Source organism: Ovis canadensis, chromosome 15 (assembly GCF_042477335.2).
Source record: "Ovis canadensis isolate MfBH-ARS-UI-01 breed Bighorn chromosome 15, ARS-UI_OviCan_v2, whole genome shotgun sequence".
Classification (NCBI taxonomy): Eukaryota; Metazoa; Chordata; class Mammalia; order Artiodactyla; family Bovidae; genus Ovis; species Ovis canadensis.
The window spans coordinates 39660241-39683824 of record NC_091259.1 but is presented as its reverse complement, the minus strand read 5'-3'; the positions used below and the strand labels follow the sequence as shown (position 1 = coordinate 39683824).

General features: G+C 44.1%; 1 protein-coding gene across 1 annotated transcript in view; it reads right to left on the bottom strand.

The window, feature by feature from the left end:
* Nucleotides 1-3812: 3812 nt before the first annotated feature.
* TECTA (tectorin alpha) overlaps nt 3813-23584 on the bottom strand; it is an 81396-nt gene continuing 61624 nt past the window's right edge. Inside the window, exons 14-23 of the mRNA XM_069555413.1 lie at nt 21991-22277; nt 19401-19726; nt 16321-16431; nt 14923-15125; nt 13613-13776; nt 12439-12687; nt 7476-7638; nt 6067-6154; nt 5636-5752; nt 3813-4612 (exon numbers count right to left, since the gene is read on the bottom strand). Of these exons, the coding sequence (XP_069411514.1) occupies nt 4512-4612; nt 5636-5752; nt 6067-6154; nt 7476-7638; nt 12439-12687; nt 13613-13776; nt 14923-15125; nt 16321-16431; nt 19401-19726; nt 21991-22277 (1809 nt within the window). The 3' untranslated portion in view covers nt 3813-4511. The remainder of the gene's footprint in view (nt 4613-5635; nt 5753-6066; nt 6155-7475; nt 7639-12438; nt 12688-13612; nt 13777-14922; nt 15126-16320; nt 16432-19400; nt 19727-21990; nt 22278-23584) is intronic.

The window sequence follows — 23584 nt, the reverse complement described above, 5'->3', positions numbered from 1 at the left end:
TCTAAAGCTACATTCTGGTAATGTTCCACGTCTAAGGTTTCAAGGAGAGGGAGAAATCATATTTTGATTGGTGTCGTTCAATGTACGTTTGTGTGCAATGAGAAAATAAAAGCAGACACTAGAGGGTGCTGTTTGATTTTCTTTTTCACTGAGTTGTGCCGCAGATGCCCGTGATCCAGGGCACTGAAAAATGCCACCGTGTTCTCCTAGCCAGGACCAAATTGCAGCGCAATACAAGATGTAGACATCCCTGAGTTCAAGGGGAGAGGCCAGAAGGTTCAGAATGGTGTAGATGCTAAATTAATTCAGAATTAGTAAAGAAGTAATTCTTTATTACTCTAACCCTGTATGATTGTCATTTTTAAAAATAATTACTTAATTTTCTTGGTTGAGAGAAATTTTATTAGACTTCAAGCTCTCACTAAATGTCAAATGGTTCTAAAAATAGCCAGAATATTAGACAATGTGAAACAATTCGTGCTCTCAAGGTTTGGCACTAGGATTTTGAATAGAACCCATACTACTGGTTAAGAAACTAATTAGAGAATTCCCAATTGGCAGAAATGCCAGACCCCAGGATGTTGTTTCTTTTGATATCAGAGAAATACCAAGTTAATAAGATTCCTAATTAGCTTTCCTTTTCACCTTTGCTAAGCATGTGCTTTCTTTCACCCCCCTTTCTTGAGGCAAATCTTTTTGAGTGGCAGGAGAAGACAATGTTCTGGAGTTCTCTAAATATATGCTATCATACGGTTTATGTTTGTATCCTGTCATTTTCTAACCTAAGAATATTTTAAAAGAAGCTTAAAGTTCTCATTTTGTAGAAAATTAAGGTATTGTGATACAGGATGATTTGTTTCAAGCAGACAATTAAATTAGCATTGTAGAAGGGTCAGGACCATCTCCCAATTCTTCCTGCAGACAGTCAGCTGAGGGACCTGTTCATTTTTAGTTCCATAGACAAATGTTTCTCTTTAATATAGATAGGCATGATTGGGTTCAAAGGCTACTTGGCAGCCATCACCACAGATTTCCGGTTCTTCTCCCACCCAGGCTACAGGAAGTTCACAATGCCCTCTCTCTGAACGTTAGTTCTGGCCATGTAACTTGCTTTGATCAGTGAAATGGGAACAGAATGATGTGTCTCTTATGAGGTGCGGTTCCCTACACTCTCTCCCCTTGCGGAGGTGAGCCCCAAAGTCTCCTATCGAGCTGGCAGCAACACAAGGTAATAAAATATTGAGAAATAACAAGTGTTGGCAAGGATGTGGGGAAAAGGGAACCCTTGGCTGTTAGGAATGTAAATTGGTGTAGCCTCTGGAAAATAGTATGATGATTCCTCCATAAACTGAAAATAGAACCACCACACGATCCAGCAATTCCACTTCTGGGCATTTATCCAAAGGAGATGAAAAGACTAACTTGAAAAGATATCTGCACCCCTGTGTTCATTGCAGCATTATTTACAATAGCCAAGATGTGGAAACAACTAAATACCCATCGGCGGAAGAATAAGAAGGTGTGGTACATATACATATACAGTTGGACCCGACTGATGACTGAATACACACACGCATATAATGGAATATCATTCAGCTATAATAAAGGAAGAAATCCTGCCACTTGCAATAACATGGATAGACCTTGAGGGATTATGCTAAATGAAATAAGTCAGACAGTGAAGGACAAATATATTGGGTTAGCCAAAAAGTACATTTTCCATAACATCTTATGGAAAACTGGAAAGAACCTTTTGGACAACGAATAGTATGGTCTCATTTATTGGGGAATCGAAAAAACAAAACAAAACAAACAAACAGAACAAACTGGTGGTTCCTAGAGACAGAGTGAAATGGGTGAAGAGGGTCAAAACATACAAACTTCCAGCTACAAAAATAATTGTGTCCTGGGGATGTAATGTACAGCATGGTAACTATAGTGAATAACTGACTGTATTCTGTATTTGAACGTTAGAAGAGTAGATCTTAAAAGTTCTCATCACAAGATAAAAAGTGTAACTATGAATGGTGATGGATGTTAACTAGACTTAGTGAAGGTCATCTCCTGGTATATACATATACTGAATCTGTTACATTGTATATCTGAAACTAACATCATGTTAGATGTCAATTACATCTCCATTAAAAAGGTGACTCTAACACAGGGGTTAGGAAAATAACCAATGGAAGAGAATCAAGAGCTCACAGGACCACAGAGACTGAAGCTGATTCATGCTAAAGGTGGTACTGCAGTCCTATGAGGAAAGAATACATTGCTCAGTAAAAATAAGAGAAAAGCGAGCGAATGAAATCTCCATCCACGTCCAGCCCCCAGGATGGAAGTAAGGATCAGAGCCCCCTGATGTGAGCAAAAGAGAAACCTTTGTTGTTTAAGCCACTTAGATTCTGGGGTTTTCTATTAGGCCTGTATATCTACCTTATCCTGATGACAGGTGAGGATGTCAACCCTCTGTGAGAAAACCAGAAGCCAGGAATCAAAGTGTGGCCAGAAAGGATTTAATTTAAAAATATTAAAGAAAAACACAATTATAGTCTTTAATTTAGAAATTTATAATGACTTTGATATGAAGACCAATAAAGAGAAGTTATTACATGGGAAAACGTTTCCTCCTTATATGTCTTCAGGTTAAAATTTATCTAAGGAAATCATGTGTTAGTTGCTCAGTGTGTCTGACTCTTTGTGACCCCATGGACTGTAGCCCTCCAGGCTTCTCTGTCCATGGGATTCCCTAGGCAAGAACACTGGAGGACTCTTGCTGTTCCCTTCTCCAGGGGATCTTCCTGACCTAGGGATCGAACCCAGTCTCCTGCAGTGCAGGTGGATTCTTTACTGTCTGAGCCACTAGGGAAGCCAAATCAGGTAGAAATAAATAAATAAATGTTACTGTGTTCAACTCAAAATCTGATTGTGAAAACCTATACCTTAGACTCTGGAAATGAGAACTGAACATTAGCTCTGAAGCTGCTATCTTAAAGTGGGGAAAGTGTGGAGCTGGGGATTTTCGCGTGAAAAAAGAACATGTGCATAACATCAATTTCCATCATGGTGCGGAAGAAGTACTGCATCTCACCGCGAATGGGCAGTTTATTCCTTAATCCATCTCAATGTTCAGCATTTTCCCAAAAGATCCTAAAATGTCCAGGTTGAAGCAGACGCATATTTTTCTCCATCAATACCAGCTGTCTTCCTGGCTGCACAGCATCCATGGCTGCCAAGCTAGAGCCTGCAGACCCTCCCAGGGGCTGAGAGAACAAAGCCGCTCAGCCCAGACTCAGTCTACATCCCACTTCTTCAGTCCAGTAACAGTGACAGCCTTTTATAGGCCCAACAACAGGAATCGTCCTCACACTCACAGTCAAGGACACTAGGGTTTCTGCTCAGTGTTTCCCAGAGTCCCCAGGAAACGGCAGAAATACCCTCAGCTTCAATCCAGAACAACTTCTAAATGAACTGGAAGCGGTGTTTACTTTGTTTTTAACCTTAGAAAGAGAGGCACCCCAGGGATATATTTACCAGGCCCTCCATTTTGTAGTTAATTAGAGTAAATGTGGGGTTTTGTATCATATACAAAAGAGGCCACTGCCTGCTTCTCTTCTTCTCAGCACCTTACTAAATGCCCCGCTAATGCTCTGTCAGTACAAACAGCCACATAACAAAATGCATATGAGCTCCAGCCAGCAGGGCCTACGTGCTCCAATTGCTGCTGCTCTAGCTGTCTCTTTGTTTATATCAGAGGATGCTATTTGGTGTGCAAAGCTTCACCTCGATATGAATGATTCTGGCCACCGAATAATGAGAATAATTGAACACAGAGTTTATTTAAGCATAAAACATATTAAAAATTATCCGGTTGATTTGTAAAAGAGAAGAGTGTGGGTCTGAAGGGAAGGATGGGGGGTGGGGTTCCCCAGGTCAGCAAACAATATACGAGGTGGACACGTGGCCCTGGCAGGACTGGCAGACAGGAGGGCAGGGGGAGGAGAACACAGGTGAATTGGAGGTCAGACACTTCCAAACACCGGAGAGACCCCTCAGAGGGAGTCAAGCCTTCCACTCACTGCTTCTCAATATTCCCTGTCATTCCACCAGGCCCTCCCTCTGGAAAAACTATGATCCCGACATAGCACTGGATCTACTGGTGGGGTAGATTTCTCTGGTTAGATTTCCAGGTAGACTTGTCTCACCAGAATTTTTTCCTTTACTGGTTTTTCCTGTGAGCCGAACGTTCCTAGTGACAATTGTTTGGAAGTGTTAGGGAAGATACATGTTTTCCACAAGCAACTTTTAGAAGCCGGTTTGCATACTCTGAAAGGGGAGGTGGTGGCATGGCTCTTCCCTCTTATCTGGAACTCTGACCATACGGGGGAGATGGCATCACTTTGAGACTGTGGACAATTTCAAATAGGTTCTGACTTAAGGGCACACACCTTATCGCCTACAGGGGGTCAAAGTAAGTAAGTTACAGTACTTTATATATAACCTTGAGTGAATTATGAGGTCATGCCTGACTTATAGACAAAATGCCATAATGAAATCTGGGTCATGACGAGAAGCAGCATCCAAACTTGAAGTTCGATGGAAGAATTAGAGGCTGTGAACAGAAAGAGCGACATGGTAAGTCCTAGGAAAAAATGTACCTGCTTGACATGGATCAGCCATCCTGGTGGATTCAAATAAAGGCACCTGCTTTCCTCAATGCCAAGAACCCACTTTCTCCAAATAGACTTGACTGTGGCAGCGAGGAAGTGAAATTAACTCAACCTCTAGATGAATCCTGCTAACTTAAAAGGTGTCAGGGAAACCTGGTAGCTAAGGCTACTGCAGGCAAGTGTGTTTGATGGATCACACACCCCAGTCCTGGACTTGGGGGCCAGAGTAAAGGTCACTACTTGGTTCTTAAATGCCTGGATGTGTGTGTGTGCTCAGTTGCTCAGCTGTGGTCTGACTCCTTGACCCCATGGACTATAGCCCTCCAGGCTCCTCTGTTCATGGAATTTTCCAGGCAAGAATACTGAAGTGGGTTGCCACTTCCTTCTCCAGGGGATCTTCTTGACCCAGGGATCGAACCCTCAATTCCTGTGTCTCCTGCATTGGCAGGTAGATTTTTTTTACCACTAGCACCACCTGAGAAGTTCTATTAAATGGCTGGATAACTTTCTTTAAAAAAAAAATCCATCTTTTAGTTAAAAGATCAGGGACTCAAAGGTTTAAAAAAACCAAAAAGATGCTAGTATTCCTTGAGTTGGCTTCCCTAGTGGCTCAGCAGTAAAGAATTCACCTGCCAAAGCAGGAGACATGGGTTCAATCCCTGGGTCAAAAAAATCCCCCGGAGAAGGAAAAGGACGCAACCCATTCGGTATTCTTACCTGGGAAATCCCGCGGACAGAGGCACCTGGAAGGCTACAGTCGATGGGGGTGCAAAAGAGTCAGACGTGACTTAGTAATGCAACAACAGCAGTAAGTTCTCTGGGTGTTCGTTTCGTCTTTCCTTCTTACTCTCTGGAGGTCTTATAGGTCAGCTGCTGACCCACGGGGCCTTGCATTGGAATGTCTCCTTCTGGGAGTCAAGAGCTTCCTGTGCCCCCGGCTGCCCGCCCGGAGGCTGTGCGCTCACCTCGGCAGCTCTTGCCATCCTCCTGCAGGGTGCCCGTCACGCAGCTGCACAGAGGCCCGTCCACCCGGCTGGTGCAGATCTGCTCACATCCTCCATTGTCCTCACACCAGTCCAGCCCTGAAAGACAGCCCTGGACAAGTTACCTGCAGACAGTCTAGCTCTTCATCTCCTATCTACGGCCAAGGCTTTAAAGAGAGGAGGGGCAAGGGAAAAGGCCTAGTACTCCCATGAGTTTTTAGGAGTCCATGAGAGGATGTCATTATGGACACCTGTGATTATGGCAGGCTTTGCAAACGGGGGTCCCCAAACAGGCGTCCTCAAGCTCCTGGCTCACCAGGTTCATGTCGTAGTCACAACACACCCCAGAGTTAGCTTGAATCTTCAAATCCCATTGTTTTAATCATTTAGAGTGTTTTAGGGAACATACATACTTTTTCTCCTAATAGGTCCCACTGAAATGATCTGTTCTTTAGGTTCCTTGGTATAATCTGTGGCAGTCCTGGAATTTTGAGGGCAAGTCTGAAAGACAGAACACCAAAGGGAACATTTCACACAATTAAGCTGATAACTTATTCTTCACCACATCCTCACCTCCAAAAGAGGCAGGGGCTCAGCCAGGAGCACTACTGCAGCTCAGATTAATTAGAAGCAATGTATTCTTGATCATTGAGCCCCCTGGGACTTGGGGCTTTATGTTGAACAGAATTTAATATATTCTCCACACTAGAATTAGATTCAAAAAGGCTCCCTTCCTAGGAAGGAGGATCCTGTATCAGATCAGATAGTAATGTATGGACCAGCATCGGTAAGCAGCTTGGGCCATCGCCCCATCTCAGTTCTGCCAACATGTTGTTGTTCAGTCGCTCAGTCACGTCTGACTCTTTTTTGCAACCCTGTAGACTTTCAGGCTCCTCTGTCCATGGGATTTTTCAAGCAAGAACACTGGAGTGAATGTCTTGCCATTTCCTCCTCCAGGGAATCTTCCCAACCCATAGATCAAACCCTTGTCTCCTGCATTGGCAGGCAGGTTTTTTAGCACTGAGCCACCTGGGAGGCCATCTGTCAACATGAGGTGAGGGTAAAGCTGCAATGTTAGGGATTAGGGGCCAGGGACCAGCGCAGTAAAACCTTAGGGACATAGGTGTACATGGTGGAGATGTAAGCCTGGCATCTGTTACCTCATCTGCCAGCCCCTCAGAGCCCCAGGCCCAGAGCGTGGATCTGGATAATCTGTGGGATAGGCCCTGCCTAAAGGAAACCTGGATAAAGTACATACTGAGCCTGGGAGTTTGCTTCTAAGTGGAGGGGAGCTTGGCCCCAGCCTTCACTTCGGTGACCTGGCTTCTTGAGGCTCTGGCATAGTAGTTCTCAAACAGGGCCAATTTTTCCCCCAGGGGACACTGGGCAATTCCAGGAGGCATTTCAGGTGTTGTAAGAGGGGAGGAGGTGCTGGCGTCTAGTGGGTGGAGGTCAGAGATATGCTGAACAGTCAACAGAGCACAGGGCAGCCCCACAGCAAAGAATCATTTGGTCCAAAATGTCAATAGCGCTGAGGTTTAAGAAACCCTGGTCTAAGGTTACACCAACAACAGACTGACATTTCAGAGACAGAGAAGAGTAAACGGTCATCATTCTACCCTGCTCTCTTATTGTTCTGGCACAGATGACTATCACTCCTGGGCATCTGAAGACGACTGTTGTTCAGCCACCGCCAGGGGCCTTGAGACCTAAAAAAAAAGCCTCTAAAGAGCCACCGAACTTGGCATTCACCATCCCCACGTGGGGAAACCTGAGGCCGTGAGAATAAAGATGCGCATTGAATTTCCACACTCTCACTTACTATTTTACAGGAGTACTTTTCTGAATCGCAGAGGGACACTGCGCAGTGCAGGTGGACCTCGTCGTAATCCCCAATGAACTTAAAGACCGTGACGTGGAAGCGACAGGTGAGTGAGACGCCATTCTCCTCAATGCCGATGGTGTTGTCTTTAATGTTCTGACACCTGTTCAGAAAGAAAGGGACGCTCTGCTTCACGTTCATGTCCCACCCAAAACCATCACGAACGGTAAAAATGCCTTTGCGTTTGAAAGTGACCTCTGGAGTATGTGGGCTTGTCATTTGTTAGGACTCCCTTACAGTTTCATAGTTTGTTGGAAAAGCATCGAAGAGCGCCTCAAATTAGCATCTTAACTGCAACTAAAGACAAAACAACCGGAGGGCCTGTACTCAATTTCCCTACACGTCAGTTTCTCATCCCTCTCCTTCAGAATGCTGCGTTTTACGGATATCAGTTAAACCCAAGATGAGTCCCTACGTCTTCTGTACTTTCTTCAGTTAATTAGCAATTTGGGGAGGGGCCCCTTTTTCAAGCTCTGTTGGGAAGTCTCCCAACAGAGTGAAAACACGTGGGAGCGGGAGAAGACAGACAAGCTGAAGGGACCACCCTCCTCCCCTCTTTGCGGTACTGAGCCAATAGGCAAGGGACAACGGTATCTGCCTCCACTCATTGGCGTTCCCCAAATGGCCCGCAGTCTCTTATGCCCCAGGGTCTTTTCACACACTGTTCCCCCACCTGGAAGCCTCTCTGCACATCTAACTAACCCTGCTCTTTCTCCAATGCCCGTCTGTGGTTCCCCCTCCAGTATAAATATGCCCTGATCAGGCAGGAACAAGTGGCCTTGCCTGAAATTTGCTGACCACACCCTGCTGAGCCCCTGGGGAACATGAACCAAGGTGTAATCGTCACTGTGTCTCCAACACACTGATGGGTATGCAGTAAGTATTTCAAAAGAAGACGTGGTTCATATATACAATGGAATATTACTCAGACATTAAAAAGAATGAAATAATGCTATTTGAAGCAAATGGATGGACCTGGAGATTATCATGCTGAATCAGCCAAAGAAAGACAAATATCATATGATATCGCTTATATGAGGAATCTTAAAGAAATGATGAGGAATCTAAAACAAAAATGATACAAATGAATTTATTTACAAAACAGACGTTGACTCACAGACTTAAAAAAGGAGCTTATGGTTACCAGGTGGGTAGGGTGGGGAAAAGGGAGAGATTGGGAGTTTGGGGTTGACATGTACACACTTCTATATTTAAAATATATAACCAACAAGGACCTACTATAAAAAAAATAAATAAAAATTTTAAATAAAAAGGAATATTTAGATGCTGTGTAGTCAAACTCATACAAATATTTGCTGGACAAATAAAAGCTATGACACACCTTTTAACTCCAAGAGAACATTTCTGTGTGTGTGTGTGTGTATACAATTATATATAAATTGTATTTTTACTTTTGGAACATTACAAACAGTATTAACTCTCAGACTGTTTTCTTTGAAATGTGGTGTTAAAATTATACTTAATTTTTAGACCCCCCAAAAACCTCTGGGAATAATCAGTGAGCGAATGAATGAACTGTGCTGCCATGGACAAGGCTGGCCCATCGCAGCCAAGAAGCTCTTTAAAAAAGATCTTATCAAGATAAAACGGGTGGCTCTTCTTATGTTTTCTTCCCCTGGCCCACAGAATTCAATAGTTTAGTGATAAGGAAAATTTTAAGTTAATGCTATTCTTCAGGATCCCCACACCTGCTCAGTTTGGTAATTCAGTCTATAAGGCAATAGTTTCCTAAAAGCTTTGAAACAAAAACTTACTAGCTGTGCTTTTCCTTGTCACTGTAACTCATCTGAATAATCTAAATTGGTTCAAGGATTCTGCAGTGTTCTCAGCCCTCTGGTCTTCACGCAGCTCTTCCCTCCTTTTTTTTTAAAAAAATTATTTATTTGGCTGTGTCAGGTCTTAGTTGCATCACGTGGGATCTTCTACCTTTCTTTCAGCATGCAGGATCTTTAGTGCCAGCAGGTGAGATCTAGTTCCCTGACAAAAGATGGAACCCAGGCCCCCTGCACTGAGAATGCAGAATCTTAGCCACTGGACCGCCAGGAAAGTCCCCAAACCTTCCATCTTAACTAGACCCCCCAACTCTTAGAGAGATGATTTGAGATTTAAGTGTCAGAAAAACAGGAAGCAGAAGGAAGGGGCCTCGGGAAACAGGGACAGTCTGTCTGGATGTCGCCTTAGGAGGCAAACAAACCAAACACCAGGATCCTTTGTCCACAATTGGAAGGATGGTGTCCTTTCCTCCGTCTGGGCATACACAGAGAACAGAGAAGTGACCTTTGTGTGCTCAGATCGTTGCATCACTGGTAAACAGCGGTGGCATCTCTGCCCCCCCCCCACCCCCGTGTAGCTGGAGAGAAGCAGCTGACCCCCCCCACTCCCAAATTCCAATGCAGAACCATTCTGCTGCTCAGTCATTCCACACTGAGCGTCAGTTTTCCCGTAAGCTCACTGGAAAAAAAAAACAACAATAACCACATTCCTCCAAGAAAGGTCAAAAGGACTCATGAATTAAAATTCTCTCACATGATGAAATTACTTCTCACCCAACAACAGTTTAATTTGAAGACCTTCATCCAGACCCTGGGGGAAGCTGAGATTTATGAACGTGCTCACTTACTCTCCCTCTCTGGGTCAACTCTATTAAATACTATTTAAAAAATGCTAAATGCCACAGTGTCCTTCAAAGGCAGCCTGAGCCCACCCACCAGGGTTTGTACAGTGGCTCAAATCATAGCCCTTTTATTTTGGGAGAAAAGACCATGATGGAGTGGGGAGCAAGGGGACACATGGAGAAAGAGACGTGTTACATTAGCCCGAGCATCTGGATCTGCAAGATACCATGCAGATCCTCAAGCCCTTCCCTCTGCCTCCAGGGAGGCTAAATATCAACCCAGAAAGATAGTGCCTTCATGAGGCCTTTGCTGAAAATCCCCTTCAATGCCTCAGCAACCCAGGCTATAAGCCACACCTGGCCAGGTAGGGAGTTGATGTACCTTGGTACCTGAAAGATTTCTTCCTCTGCCCCTTGCTGGTTAGGTAGCCTTGGGTGAGCTGTATTCAGGCTCTGAGCCTGTTCATCTGCAAAACAGTGGATGTTTATTGTTTGTCTGCCTAGAAGCATAGTCTTCTTTGGGGGAACTATTCCTTCCCTCCCCAACTTGAAGGCTAATTATACCCTATCCATTGCACCCCAGGGAAGGATGCTGACTCAGGCCTCAGATAGCGTTCAAGAAACACTACTCCCAAATCTGGCACCTTGAATGTTTTCAAATGAAGGAGTTTGAGAAAAATGACAGAATCGGGAAGGTCACTCTTCTCCCCTGAAAGAGGCCATAAAACTCTCCTGTGAGAGGTACACCAGAGGAAAGGAGCATTCTTATCTCCAAAGTCAAGGGGGCGCTGAGAAGAGTCTGAAGAGTCTGGCTAAGATTTCCCTCAGTTCACTACAGTGACCACACACGATGGACCTATCATATCCACAACTGTCCACTCTGTCAAATGGGGCAAAACGATACTCAGTTTGAACGATTTCTCAGAGTCTCCATTTCCTTATGAAGACTCCCGTGTCATGTAAAATTTATATTAAATAAATGTGTATGCTTTCCTCCTATTAATCTTTGTCCAGATAATTTTCAGACCCAGCCCGGAACCCTAAGAGGGTCAAAAAAACTGCCTTCCCCAACACCAGGCACTTTAACGCTGCATCTTCTCCAAACGAAGGAGAGGGAATCCATCCAAGAAAAGCTAATCCTACTCCTTCCCAGGGATTCCATGAATTGGGACTAGAAGGAATGCTCATTCCTGGGGGTTACAATGCTGAAAAAATGCTGGTGTCTAATGAGGACAATGAGATAGACAGAGACAATGACAGAAACAGAGAGACAGAGGATAGAGGGAGGGAGGGAGTGTTGACAGCAACTGGCCCCCTGAACCCAATTACTCCTGAAGCCACATCTACTTATGTGATTTGGTTTTGTAAACGTTAAGTACTTTGTTTTTGCATAAACTCGTTTGAAATGGTCTCTACCACTTATAAAAGAAAGAATTTTGATAAATACAGTCATCTGCTTTTAGGAATTCATGTACTGGGGTGATGGAAATGTTCCAAAATTAAATTATGGTGATGGTTGCACTTCTCTGTGTAAATTTACCAAAAATTGTTGAATTTTACACTTAGAGCAAACGCATTTTATTGCCCATAAATTATGTATGCAATAAACCTGTTAAGAAATTATTGTTGCTTGACAAAACCACCAAGTGTTTTAAAAAAATAAAGATAATTATCATGATTGTCAATTGGTTCATAGTCTTTTCTTCTTTTTCATTCACCCATTCATTCATTCATTCATTCAATAATTTTGTCGCATAACCACTATTTTTCAGGAAATATACTAGGTGCTGGGCACATATTGGTGAGTAGAAAACTCACCTACAGGCTATTATTCCAATTCCTTTTAAATTTTGATAGATGCATTATTCACCAACTTTAGTAATTCTCATTATCTCCTTTCATTTGTAGATAATCCACATTCAACTCAGATTGAAATTCAAAGTAGGAAGGACAGAATGCCCTGTTCTTCACATTGAGAATAGAGCATTTTATAGTTAATGTCACAGAAAACTGGTGATCTACCACTAAATTGCTGTGTGACTTCAGGAATTGCTTGTTTTCACTAAGCCTCAGCCTTCTCGTCTATAAAAAAGGAGCTTATCACATTTACTTCATATGTTGTCATAAGGATTAGACAGTTCTTGGGTGCAAAATGCTAGTCCTATAGGTAGTCAACAGATGTTAGTTACCTTTCTCTTCCCTAAAAAAGATGTAGACAAATGTAACACTAAAGGCTCTGAGATCGTCCTTCAAGAAGAGGCTACCCACCCTCCTTCAATGATGAAGTAGCGGAGCTTGTCGTTGCTGTCACGGGAGGGGGTGGCGTAGCATTTGTTCAATGTCAGAATGAGGTGTGTGGAGTCAGCTCCGACCACAAAGACCCCAACGTACAGCACATCTCGCGTTGTCAGTACAACTTCACCCTGGCGGTAAGGATGTTTGTAGGAAGCGTTTTTGTAGAGTGCCATCTTGGTGGTGAAGCTGCCTTCTTGAGTTGGAACCGTCAGGTTAATGACACTATAAGGGAAAAAGTTATGGACTTTAAAAAATAATCACAACCTAAAAGTTGAGAGTTACGTTTTATTTGGTGGGAATTTGTAGGACTTCAAATGACCCTGACAGAACTGCTCCAAGAATAGGAGGGGAGGGACCAGATTATATAGAAGTTTTGCAACAAAGGGCAGGTAATCTGAACATCCAAAAATTACTGTTAATGAAAGAAAACCAGATATCCCAAGTTAAGGAATTTAGTGCTTTTCTATGTATGGGAAGATGCAAGGGTCTGGGCTCAATGAAATCATTCCTTGGATATGCACCTCAGCTGTCTGGGGGCCAGTATCCTGTTTTCACATCCTGAGCTTCTTTTTTTCAGGGCTCAACTTAGGGAGTAGCTGCAGTCTGGTGGCTGCTAGACAGCAGGTATTCTTGCCTTCCTGGGTTGCCTCAGGTCTCATCAGCTCACCATTCATGGTGGCTGCAATCCCTGATGACTGTGACATCCTTTGTTTACTGACATGGCAGGAAATACTCCGGTTCTCACAGTCATGAGTAGGGAACCCCAAACAATGTTGTCTATCGAATTACCATTTTCCCAGCTGAAAATGCAGAGGGAAAGCCACGCAGAGAGAAGTAAAGTCTAATAGGCTACATGCGGCCACTAAAATTAAACTAAAAATTCACTTCCTCAGCGCCCCGCTCCCCTGGCACATTTCAAGAGCTCAATGCCCACATACAGCTACTGCATTGGATAGTACAGATATGGGACATTTCCATCCCTGTAGAAAGTTCTATCGAACAGCACTGGTGTAAGACATCTGAGTTCAGAAAACATGAATTATCCTTTCCTAGTGCTTCAAAGGTAGATGCCAGCAATTTTGATTACGCTAACCTTAACTGTCAAGGAAAAGACAGAGCGATGTGCACAGCCCTCGAGATTCTCTACCTTAGCATAGGCTTCACAACGGAGTCCAAGGAGATCTTGATATCCAGCTCATAAGCACATGAAAATTCCACGTTGATTGTCCTGTCCCTGGTGATGATGTTGCCAGTATTGTTGGCACTTTCGATCCAAATAGTGTTTTTATACATGATATGAGTGCCATTGGACTGCAGAGCAAAGCAAGGTCAGAAATCATTACATCTGGGTGTGGGTATGTGGCTTGCATTTTAAATCCATGGGCCTAAAAGTAGAGAAATGGCTTCACTCCATACATAACCCAGAGGCCAGTATAAATCAGGATGGAGCTAGTCTCAGCATTTAGTAAGGAAAAAAAAAAGTATTAAATGGATGGCAACAGCACCCTTCAGTCTGATAACTCTGAATGCCCACCAAGGGTGACTTCATGTACCACTGAATTCTAAGTACTACCAGCCCCCAGTTATCTGTGGGAACCCAAGCTGGGGACAGCATGAAGTATTGCCATCCCGAGGTAAAATACACATCATCTTTCAATTCTTAATTCAAAATCCTGCCCGCCCCCCACCATCAAATCTTGTACCAGGCATGCCCACAAGTACCCAAATGGATACATACATGTTTTGCCATCTTGCTCCTTTCACTCACTGATTAAAAAGTGCTAATGTACACAGTTAACAAAATACATATTACCATATGTAAAATAGGTAGCCAGTGGGAATTTGCTGCATGACACAGGGAGCTCAATCTAGTGTTTTATGACAACCCGGAGGGGCAGGGAGTGGAAGGTGGGAGGGAGTATACCTATGGCTGATTCATGTCAATGACTGGCAGAAACCAGCATAATATTGTAAGGCAAATATTTTGCAATAAAAAATTTTTTTAAAAAAAGAAAGATGGCAGGAAGGCACAGGAAGAAGAGAGGTGAGATGCTTTGCTAACCTAGAAATTGGATAGCTCAAGACAAAAAGTTGTGACCTTGCTCTATTTCTGCAGCCAACTGTTAAATGATGTCTGGGACACCCTCACCCCTTGAAATAGCTGAACCCAGCTGTCTTTACCTGGGAGAACAATAAAAGCACTAAAGAGATAAAAACATGTGTCAACATTCAGGGCAAAGGATGACAGCAGACAGAGCAAAGCAGGGAAAGAAGTATGTCCCTTATCTTGCTTTCAGTTCAATCAACCACTAGCACTCAGTGATGGGTGTTTTTTGCAGTTTTCCAGGAGCATGTTCTAAGCTACAGCCCTGAAGCTGGCTTAAGGACAATCAGTGTGCAAATGCCCAGAGCTGTCGCCACCAAGGCCGGCTACCCTTTCTGGCTCCTGTTGCTCACCTGCACAATGTTTCCACAGTTCCCTTTGGTGTTGTTGATCTGAAAGGAGATAAAGTCCTCGCCCTCAATGCCGGTGCATTGCCTATCATTGACCCGCACGCCCTCCCTCTCGAAGCCGAGCTGGAAGAGCTTGCACTTAGATATGGACACTTCCATCTGAGCCGCCTTGCAGGTCACCTCTGCATCAATGATGTCGTGAGAGTCTGTGGGGACACAGGTATTATGAAAGGCGAGTCACTGGGAGCTGCCCTTGCGGCGGGAGTGGGCGTGGCACCCTGTCCTCTTCAGAAGAAGCTGATGATCTTCACACAGAGGCTTGGGCATACCTAACAAAGCTCTGATCAATCTCAATGAATACATGAAGTCATTCAAAGCAATAACCTGAGCAATGCCAGAGCCTTTTTTAAAAGATGAAAGTGCTATACAAAGCATCTTTGCTCTTTTCTCTTAAACCCAGGATTCCTGCCCCATTCTGGTAGTAGCTACTCTTGTAAGCTCCATACTGTGTCTGGCTTGCTGTGGCCTGGCTAAAAAACATGATTCAAGTGAGGGCAGCCCTGGGCTGGTACCCAGGCCAGCACTAGGAGCTCTTGTTTTTTGTCATGGGATGCACCAATGGACATTTTCCATGAGTACACAAACACAGGCTAACGAGCACTAAAGAAGCAGAGAGAAACACTGTTTGCTTTGGTGAAGCCTTTGGACAGATCATGTGGGCCCCTCCTGTGGAGCCCTCTGGTCAACCAGGCATTCATTCAATGATGCTAAACGTAGCACATGCCTCCTGAGTTCCCTGGTCCAACCAAGGGCATGGAGCTGGGAAGCAAAGCAGCTCCCCTTCAAGCTGACAAAATGGGTGCGCTCTGGGCCAGGGCCAGGGTCATTGCTACTTTAAGGGGGCTGCAGTTAAGAACAGGACCTGGAGTCCTAATTGCTTGCAGTTTGCTTCAACATTTCAGTTTTCTTTGGGACCTGCTGAAAAGCTTCGGGGAAAATAAAGCTGGCTTTAAACACGTCTTTAAGCACCCGGCCCTCTCGTCCTGATTGTTTCATGTTTTCGCCAAACCACCCTACCTCCCTGTGAGTCTAAAAGATCAATTTGGATCTCTCTGATGTTGAACGTGGCCTCAGATGGAGCTGACTGATTCTATGAATGTACAAATTTACATTTATCATTTATTGGAGAAAGGGATGTAGCTACAAGGAAATGAACATTACCTACTTTGAAGAGGTCGGGTTCCTTTCTTGTTCTGCTTAAATGCTCATGAAAACTTCATTATTTGGGTTTCTAACCTACAGCATGGGACATGTGGTCTCCCACCCGGGAGCTTTCCTACAAGGCTTCCAGGAGTCCCCCACTGGGCCTTTCTTGGGGTTGGGGCGGCAGCTGTCACTCACTGTTTCCATACGGAGGGGGTTCAATGCAGCCACACAGCTCCCCTCCATTTTCCAGCTCACAGGTTCGGTTGGGACAGTCCACCCCAACACAAGGATCTTCAACCACTCCTGCTAAAAAGGAAAACAAACAGAAACACACACAACTTGATTTTCACAGCGATGCCCGGCAGCATGCGGTCACACTCTGAACTTGCCACTTCAATGGACCTGGTGATGGTCAGATGGCAGATACAAATTAACAGACAGGGCAGCCTTCCAGGCAGTAACGATGATAGCTAATAATTGGGTCTTTGCTATGTGTTTCATGCATTGGTGGCATTCTCTCTTCCAACCCTTACAATCTCTGCCAGCTAAGTATTGTAACTTGGCATCACAACTGAAATGTACCCAAAGTCACGCACAGGTGAAGGTAAGTGAGGAGGATGGAAGACACAAACAAGCTGAACTGCAGCGCGTCCCGAGATTCCTGCACTTACTGCTCTGTACCACCACCAAGTGCATCAAAATCTTTATATTTATATAAGCTGTAGAGTCCAAACCATTTACCTCTATATTCCCAATACCTGGCCACCTCACAGTAGATGCTCAACAAGTAGTTGCCAAGAATGAAGATTTCAGGGCCAGTAAGGTCCTAGAGAGGTCCCTTAAACCAAGACTTCTTCTTTTTTTTTTTGATTCATGGTCCACATGCTTCTACTTAATTTTGTAAAAATAGACAAACCAAAATCTACACACAACTCACCAGCACTGACTGAGATTAATGGCACTTTTTTTGCCAAAACAGGGAAAACTCTAAGTAAAATACAAATGTATGTGAAGTGTCATCACCAACAGATTACAAACAATATTTCTGTAGCAGATGAGCCCATAGGCCACCTGCAAGCTCATTAACATCTCAGTTTGAGAACCACTAATGGAAAACACTTTCTTTTAGACACTCATTTCTTTATTTAAAGACTCTCTTTCCCTATCCAGGTGTAATAATCTTCCTCGTTGTCATGGTTTCTAACAGTAAGTGTTAAAGAAACAGCCATGATTCAACTCCAGCATGAGCCAAGTTAGCTTCAAGAGTTTAAAAACAAAACAAAACAAACCCCTCAAGCTGTCCCATAACTGCAGATGCTTCTCCCGACCTTCTGCTAAATGACTATTATAACAGGTGAGAGGACAGGAATGGAGTCGCATCAGTCTATCTTAATTCCTAGAAAGATGACTACAGTAGAGCCCTCACCATCAGCTAAATACACTTACTTACTATTTTTGCAGTTTAAACTTTTTATTTTGTATTGGGGAATAGCCAATTAACAGTGTTGTGATAGTTTCAGGTGAACAGTGAAGGGACCCAGCCATACATATACATGTATCCATTCGCCCCCAAACTCCCCTCCCATCCAGGCTGCCACATAACATTGAGCAGAGTGCCCCGGGCTATACAGTAGCCCTTTGTTGCTTGTCCATTTTACATATAGCAGTGTGTACATGGCCATTCCAAATTCCCTAACCATCCCTTCTCCCACACTTCCTCCCTGCAACCATAAAGTTTGTGCTCTAAACCAGTGAAGCTCTTTCTGTTTTACAAATAAGTTCATTTGTATAATTTCTTTTCAGAGTCCACACATAAGGGATGCCATAGGACATGTCTTATCCTCTGTCTGACTTACTTCACTCCGTATGACACTCTCTAGGTCCATCCTTGTTGCCACAAATGGCATTATTTCTTTTTAATGGGTAAGTAATATTCCACCAAATATACTTATTTCTTAAAAGCTTCTTTTTCTAAAGACCCATTTATTGCCTAGTATGTTCAGCACCTAAGACAGTGCTAAGCACACAGCAGCCACCCAAAGAATGTGCTGGTGGATTAACACAATATGCAAACCACCCAGGAGAATAAGGGAAAAAAAAGTGTGGAGGTTACAGCTCCCAAGAAGACCAAAACCTCACTTACAAACAGAGTGGGCCATTTACTACTTGGCAAATACAACGTGCCCAATACAGAGGTTAAGTTTTGAGGTTAAGAACAAAAACTGATATATTTTTTAAAATTCCAGACAATTTCTGAAGTTCAAAACAGTTTAGGCTCTTTAAAGCATTGCTTATTAACAGAAGAGGGTAAAATATTAAAGTTACCAAACAAAACATTTCTATTGATTGCCAACAAAAACTACTCCATTTGCTTAAGAGTTTCTGAAATTACTGAGTGCATATTTTAATTAATGACTTTTTTTTTAGGTTCTGAATTGTGTATTCCTACTCTTGTCAGGTGTGGTGTACAGATTTACTGATGAGAACATTCCGTCTTGAAACAAACAGGGCCAGTTTTCGCGGCAGGACCTGTATGTACATGGGGTTGCTGTTGTGCCTTGAGGGACAAGCACACATTCTGACGGACGCAGGGTCACACTGCATTCATGGGACAGAGTGACCATATATGTACATGGACACACATATATGGACATGACAAATTTAGGCACATACTTACTTGCTCCATCTGTCTTTTTAACATGGCAAGAAAACAAACACAGAGAATAGTGGATAATGGACATCAAAATAGTTTTCTTACTACAGAAAAAAAATGCAAGAGTCTACAGATTTTTATTTTATCAATAGCACAGGTATAATCCCTTTATAAATCTAATCATGGCTTCCTTGCAATAGGCAGATACAGCCAGCTCAGTCTGCCATTTGCCACCTGCCTTCTCTTTGTGTTCTGGGCTCTGACTCTTGTGAAAGGAGCTTTTGGAGAGCTGAATTTGGGGCACTGAGATCAATTAGGAGTTCCATGCTCTGTCCTGCAATCTTAGAAGACACTATACTGATTCTCTTCCAACCCAGAGAACCCCACCTTCCTCAGCTGATATTCTGAATTCCATAACTGGACCCAGTGGGGAGTCAAGCTCCACTGAAAGTGCCCCCTCACAGAATCTCCTGCAGCCCACACCTCTCCACCCTTCAACCCCCAAAGCAGATCTACAGGTTGAGATGGAGATCAGCGGCTAGCCCCGGACAAGTGACTCCACTGGCCAAGCTGTGCTTTCTAACTCAGAGAAGAGTCTGCAGAAATAAAATAATTCTCTTACAGCAATTCTCCTTCTCAATCCACTCGGTGCTGAGGATTCCGAAGGAGCGGCAGGACTCCCCGTAGGCGGCCAGGGAGCCACACAGCTGGAACTTCTTGTGGTTGTAGCAGCCGTCCAGGTAGCAGGACTCGTAGAAGGGGAGGGGGTCGAGCAGCCCGTAGCAGGGCTGGAAGAAGCCCTTCATGTCCGTGAGCTTCAGGCAGTAGCCATCGCCCTGCATGTTCTGGATGTGCACGTTGTCGCACATGGCTGCGTACTGTGAGAACTGCAGCTCGTTGCAGCTGGGGGTGAAAGAGGGAGTCAGACCAGGAGGCAACACCAGGCATCTGAGATGGCCAGTGGGGGTGGGGGTGGGGGAGGGGAGACCACAGTGGTGACCTCTTCAGCTAACCCAGAAGTGAGTGTGGGTGCTGATTCCAACCTTAAGCCAGGCTAGGATTCGAAAGTCAAGATAATTTCTACTTACCTTGGGACGAGTGAGGGTAAAATAAAATGATAGTAGCTAACGCGGAGAAGGCAACGGCACCCCACTCCAGTACTCTTGCCTGGAAAATCCCATGGACGGAGGAGCCTGGTAGTCTGCAGTCCATGGGGTCGCTAAGGGTCGGACACGACTGAGCGACTTCACTTTCACTTTGCACTTTCATGCATTGAAGAAGGAAATGGCAACCCACTCCAGTGTTCTTGCTTGGAGAATCCCAGGGACGGGGGAGCCTGGTGGCCTGCTGTCTATGGGTCGCACAGAGTCGGACACGACTGAAGCGACTTAGCAGCAGCAGCAGCAACGTGTCAGACAAGGGTAGATATTGGTATAATAACCATTAACCTTTGATGTGGGCTTCCCTGGTGGCTCAGTGGTAGGAAAAAAAAAAACAAACCCCTCCTGCCAATGCAAGATATGCAGCTTCGACCCCTGGGTTGGGAAGATCCCCTAGGGAAGGAAATGGCAACTCACTCCAGTATCCTTGCCTCTTGGAAAATCCCATGGACAGAGGAGCCTGGAGGGCTACAGTCTATGGGGTCACAAAGAGTTGGACACAATCAACTCTGTTGTTTAGCAACTAAACAACAACAACCTTTGATATAATTGACTGATATGATTGACACAATAACTATTAACAGATACTGATATAATAACCAATCACAATAATGATAATTATATTATTATTAATCAAAAATAAAAGTAATAACTATTGATAAATAAAAGATTTGAAAGGAAACCCAGAAGCTTCTAAACCACTTCCAGTTTAGTTACCAGAGACCATAAGGAAATTCTTCACAAGAAAATTGGTGTCAGGCTAAAACCATTTATAAAAGAAGAAAAAGAGGAAATAAGAAGGGAAAGGAAACTCAAACAGAATGATGATTCCTAAGGAGAAGCTGAATCTTGCTCATCTTTGGAAGCCCCAGAATAGTTTAATGTGCAAAGGAGTCATTTTTTTCTAACTGTGGGTCCCAGAAGTGACATTTTAGAGAAAGCATCACATTAGGAATTCTGAAATCTAATCCGGGCCTTGCCACTTACTGTGCCCTCTCATCTAAATCATTCTACTCTAGCCTCCGTTGCACCTAGAAAGGAAAAGACTGGACCAGATTGTGCCCAAGGTTCTTTCCAGCTCTGGGTCCCACAATTCACAGGACGGTCTAATTTATGGCACATTTTTCAGTTTAAAGCTGCAGAAAAGTCAAAGAGGGTTGAGAGCTTCATTCCCACATCTGGGAATTCAGCTGACGTTTGGCATGTTAAAGCTCAAGGGGACAGAATCATTGTACAAGCAAAGAAATGCCAAGAAAGAGAAGTGTAGCTCTAGAACCTGAGAGGAATTAACATGATTCAGCAGTCCGGAAGGACTCTTAAGCTACACACCTTTGAAATAACTTGCTTAGCTCCTTCTATCTCAGCTGGCCAGAGAGGGGCCTGATAATAACCTCAGTGACTTCTACTTTCTTGGGCTTTCTGGACTCCCGCCAACTTCTGCCTATGCAACCAAGCCTCTGGTAAGAGGTATAGATGGCACTAGTGGTAAAGTACCTGCCTGCCAATGCAGGAGACATAAGAGATGCAGGGTCACTCCCCGGGTCGGGAAGATCCCCTGGAGGAGGGCATGGCAGCCCACACCAGTATTCCTGCCTGGAGAATTCCATGGACAGAGGAGCCTGGCAGGCTATATGACTGAAGTGACTTAGCATGCACAGACATGACGTCTCAGCACTAGGGAGCAAGGAAGAACCCTCTTCTCCTGGGTTAACTCTTAATCCCACCCTCAGCAAGGATGCCCAGTCACAGTTAAATTAAACTTGACCAGTTGGGCAGATGGCCAAGGCTTTAGAGTTCTAATCCTAGGAACGCTCTTCTGTTCGGCCAAGGGCCGGATGACACAAAATTTCAGACTTATCATCTAAGTCTAGTTACTTCCTCTGCTGTTCAAGAAATTACTGTGCCTGTTTGTATGATGAAAACTCCAAAGATCTTGAGCTTAGCTCTTTGTAGGAGAGGAAGGGTGTTGCTATACAAAGTACCTCTCTTATCCACATCTGTCATAGACACGGGAGACTGGGACCACTGAGTCTAGTGACTGGAGACTCTCACCTCTTCTGCATGCCATTGGTTTTCCAGCTCTGGGCCAGGACCACGCTGCTCACCACTGGCTTCCCCCGCAAGGTCACATAATCATCAGTTAAGTCCCCATTGAAGTTGCCGCAAAGGCCACACACTTTGTTCTGCAGCCTCTCGCTGATGCTGATTTTTATGACGTTGTAGCCGTTGTAGTAGATTTGGATGTCGGGGCTGGTGTCAATCACCAGGAACCCCTCACTGCTATAGATTTTGGTTGCCAGGCCGGTTATGAATGGAACATTCACTTGTGTGCCATTCACCTGTTAAAGGAGAAAGAAGAAGTAAATGACCCTCAAAGCAGAGATTGGCAAATATTTACTGTAAAAGTCCCGAATAAATATTTTAGGATTTGCAGCCCATATGATCTATCCTCGTGGCAAAAAAAGCAGCCACAGACAAAAGTAACTAAATGATCAAGGCTATGTTCCACTAAAGCTTTGTTTACAAGAACAGGCAGCAAGGAGGTTTGGCTGAATTTTGTATTTTGCTGATGCCTGCCCAGGAATTTGAGTGGTCACTCATCTTACTGTCCACAGTTGCTCCCAAAGAAGCAAACTATGGTGGCAGAGAGATTGAAATAAAAATGATGGAAAGGTATAACGCCCAAGTGGCTAGATTTTTGTATAAAACTTTCTCCAGCATAAACCAATTACTGAAAACAAAATCCCAATCCTGCGCTAAGGAGAGTCTAACACGATTAAAATGAATCTGGGGATCATTGCTATGTTTATTGTTTTCTTATTTATAATGTTCGAACAGGAGATGCCCTCCCAGAGGCCCCATAGGCACAGTATTTTCTCCATTTGTCATTATCTTGCTTTATAAGTTTCTTTTCTTAGCCCTTAGGACAGAACATAACATGCCTTTTCTGTACTTACAAAAGAAATTGTTCTTTTCCCCCCCTAGGTTATCAGTAACTTTTGTTGCTTAAAAAAACATAGCAGAAGCCTTTAAAAAATACGATTCTTTACTATTTTGGTGGCTCGGAGTATTTTATTCAGCACAATGTCAGTTCTGATCTCAGGTGATCCCTTTTTGCTTTCTTGCTGATATATTCTGGGCCCACGCAGTCATGTCCATGTGGGCCAATTTGCAAAAGGAATTAGAGTGTCAAAAACAGTAGCAGATTAACTTTCACTGAAGTTAAAAACCAGTATTAAAATCCAGACTCTTCCTTTTAAGCTTGCAAAACCCTACCAGCGTTTTGCCTAATGCTGGATACTAAGCTATTCACTGACTCTTTAAATAGAGATACTCCCAGTGCATGAAACAGTGGTGGAAAGCAGGTACAGTACCACTCAATTCCAAAAACATTACTATGCCTGTGCTGGCTCTCTCCTTGGCCCCACCTAGCTGGAATCTGCAACACGGGGTGGGGGGAGGCGGGGCTGACTCCACGGTTCTAGTCCGCCTGCAGCCGACTGGTTTAGCGGAGTGACTGGGTGACGGGGAGTCACCACCACTACTTCAGAGCAGGTTATCTTCTCAGATGGAAACATGGGACGAATACAGGTCGGAGTGGTGCATTAGTTTATGGAGGGGGGGCGGGTTGGAGATTCACATTTAT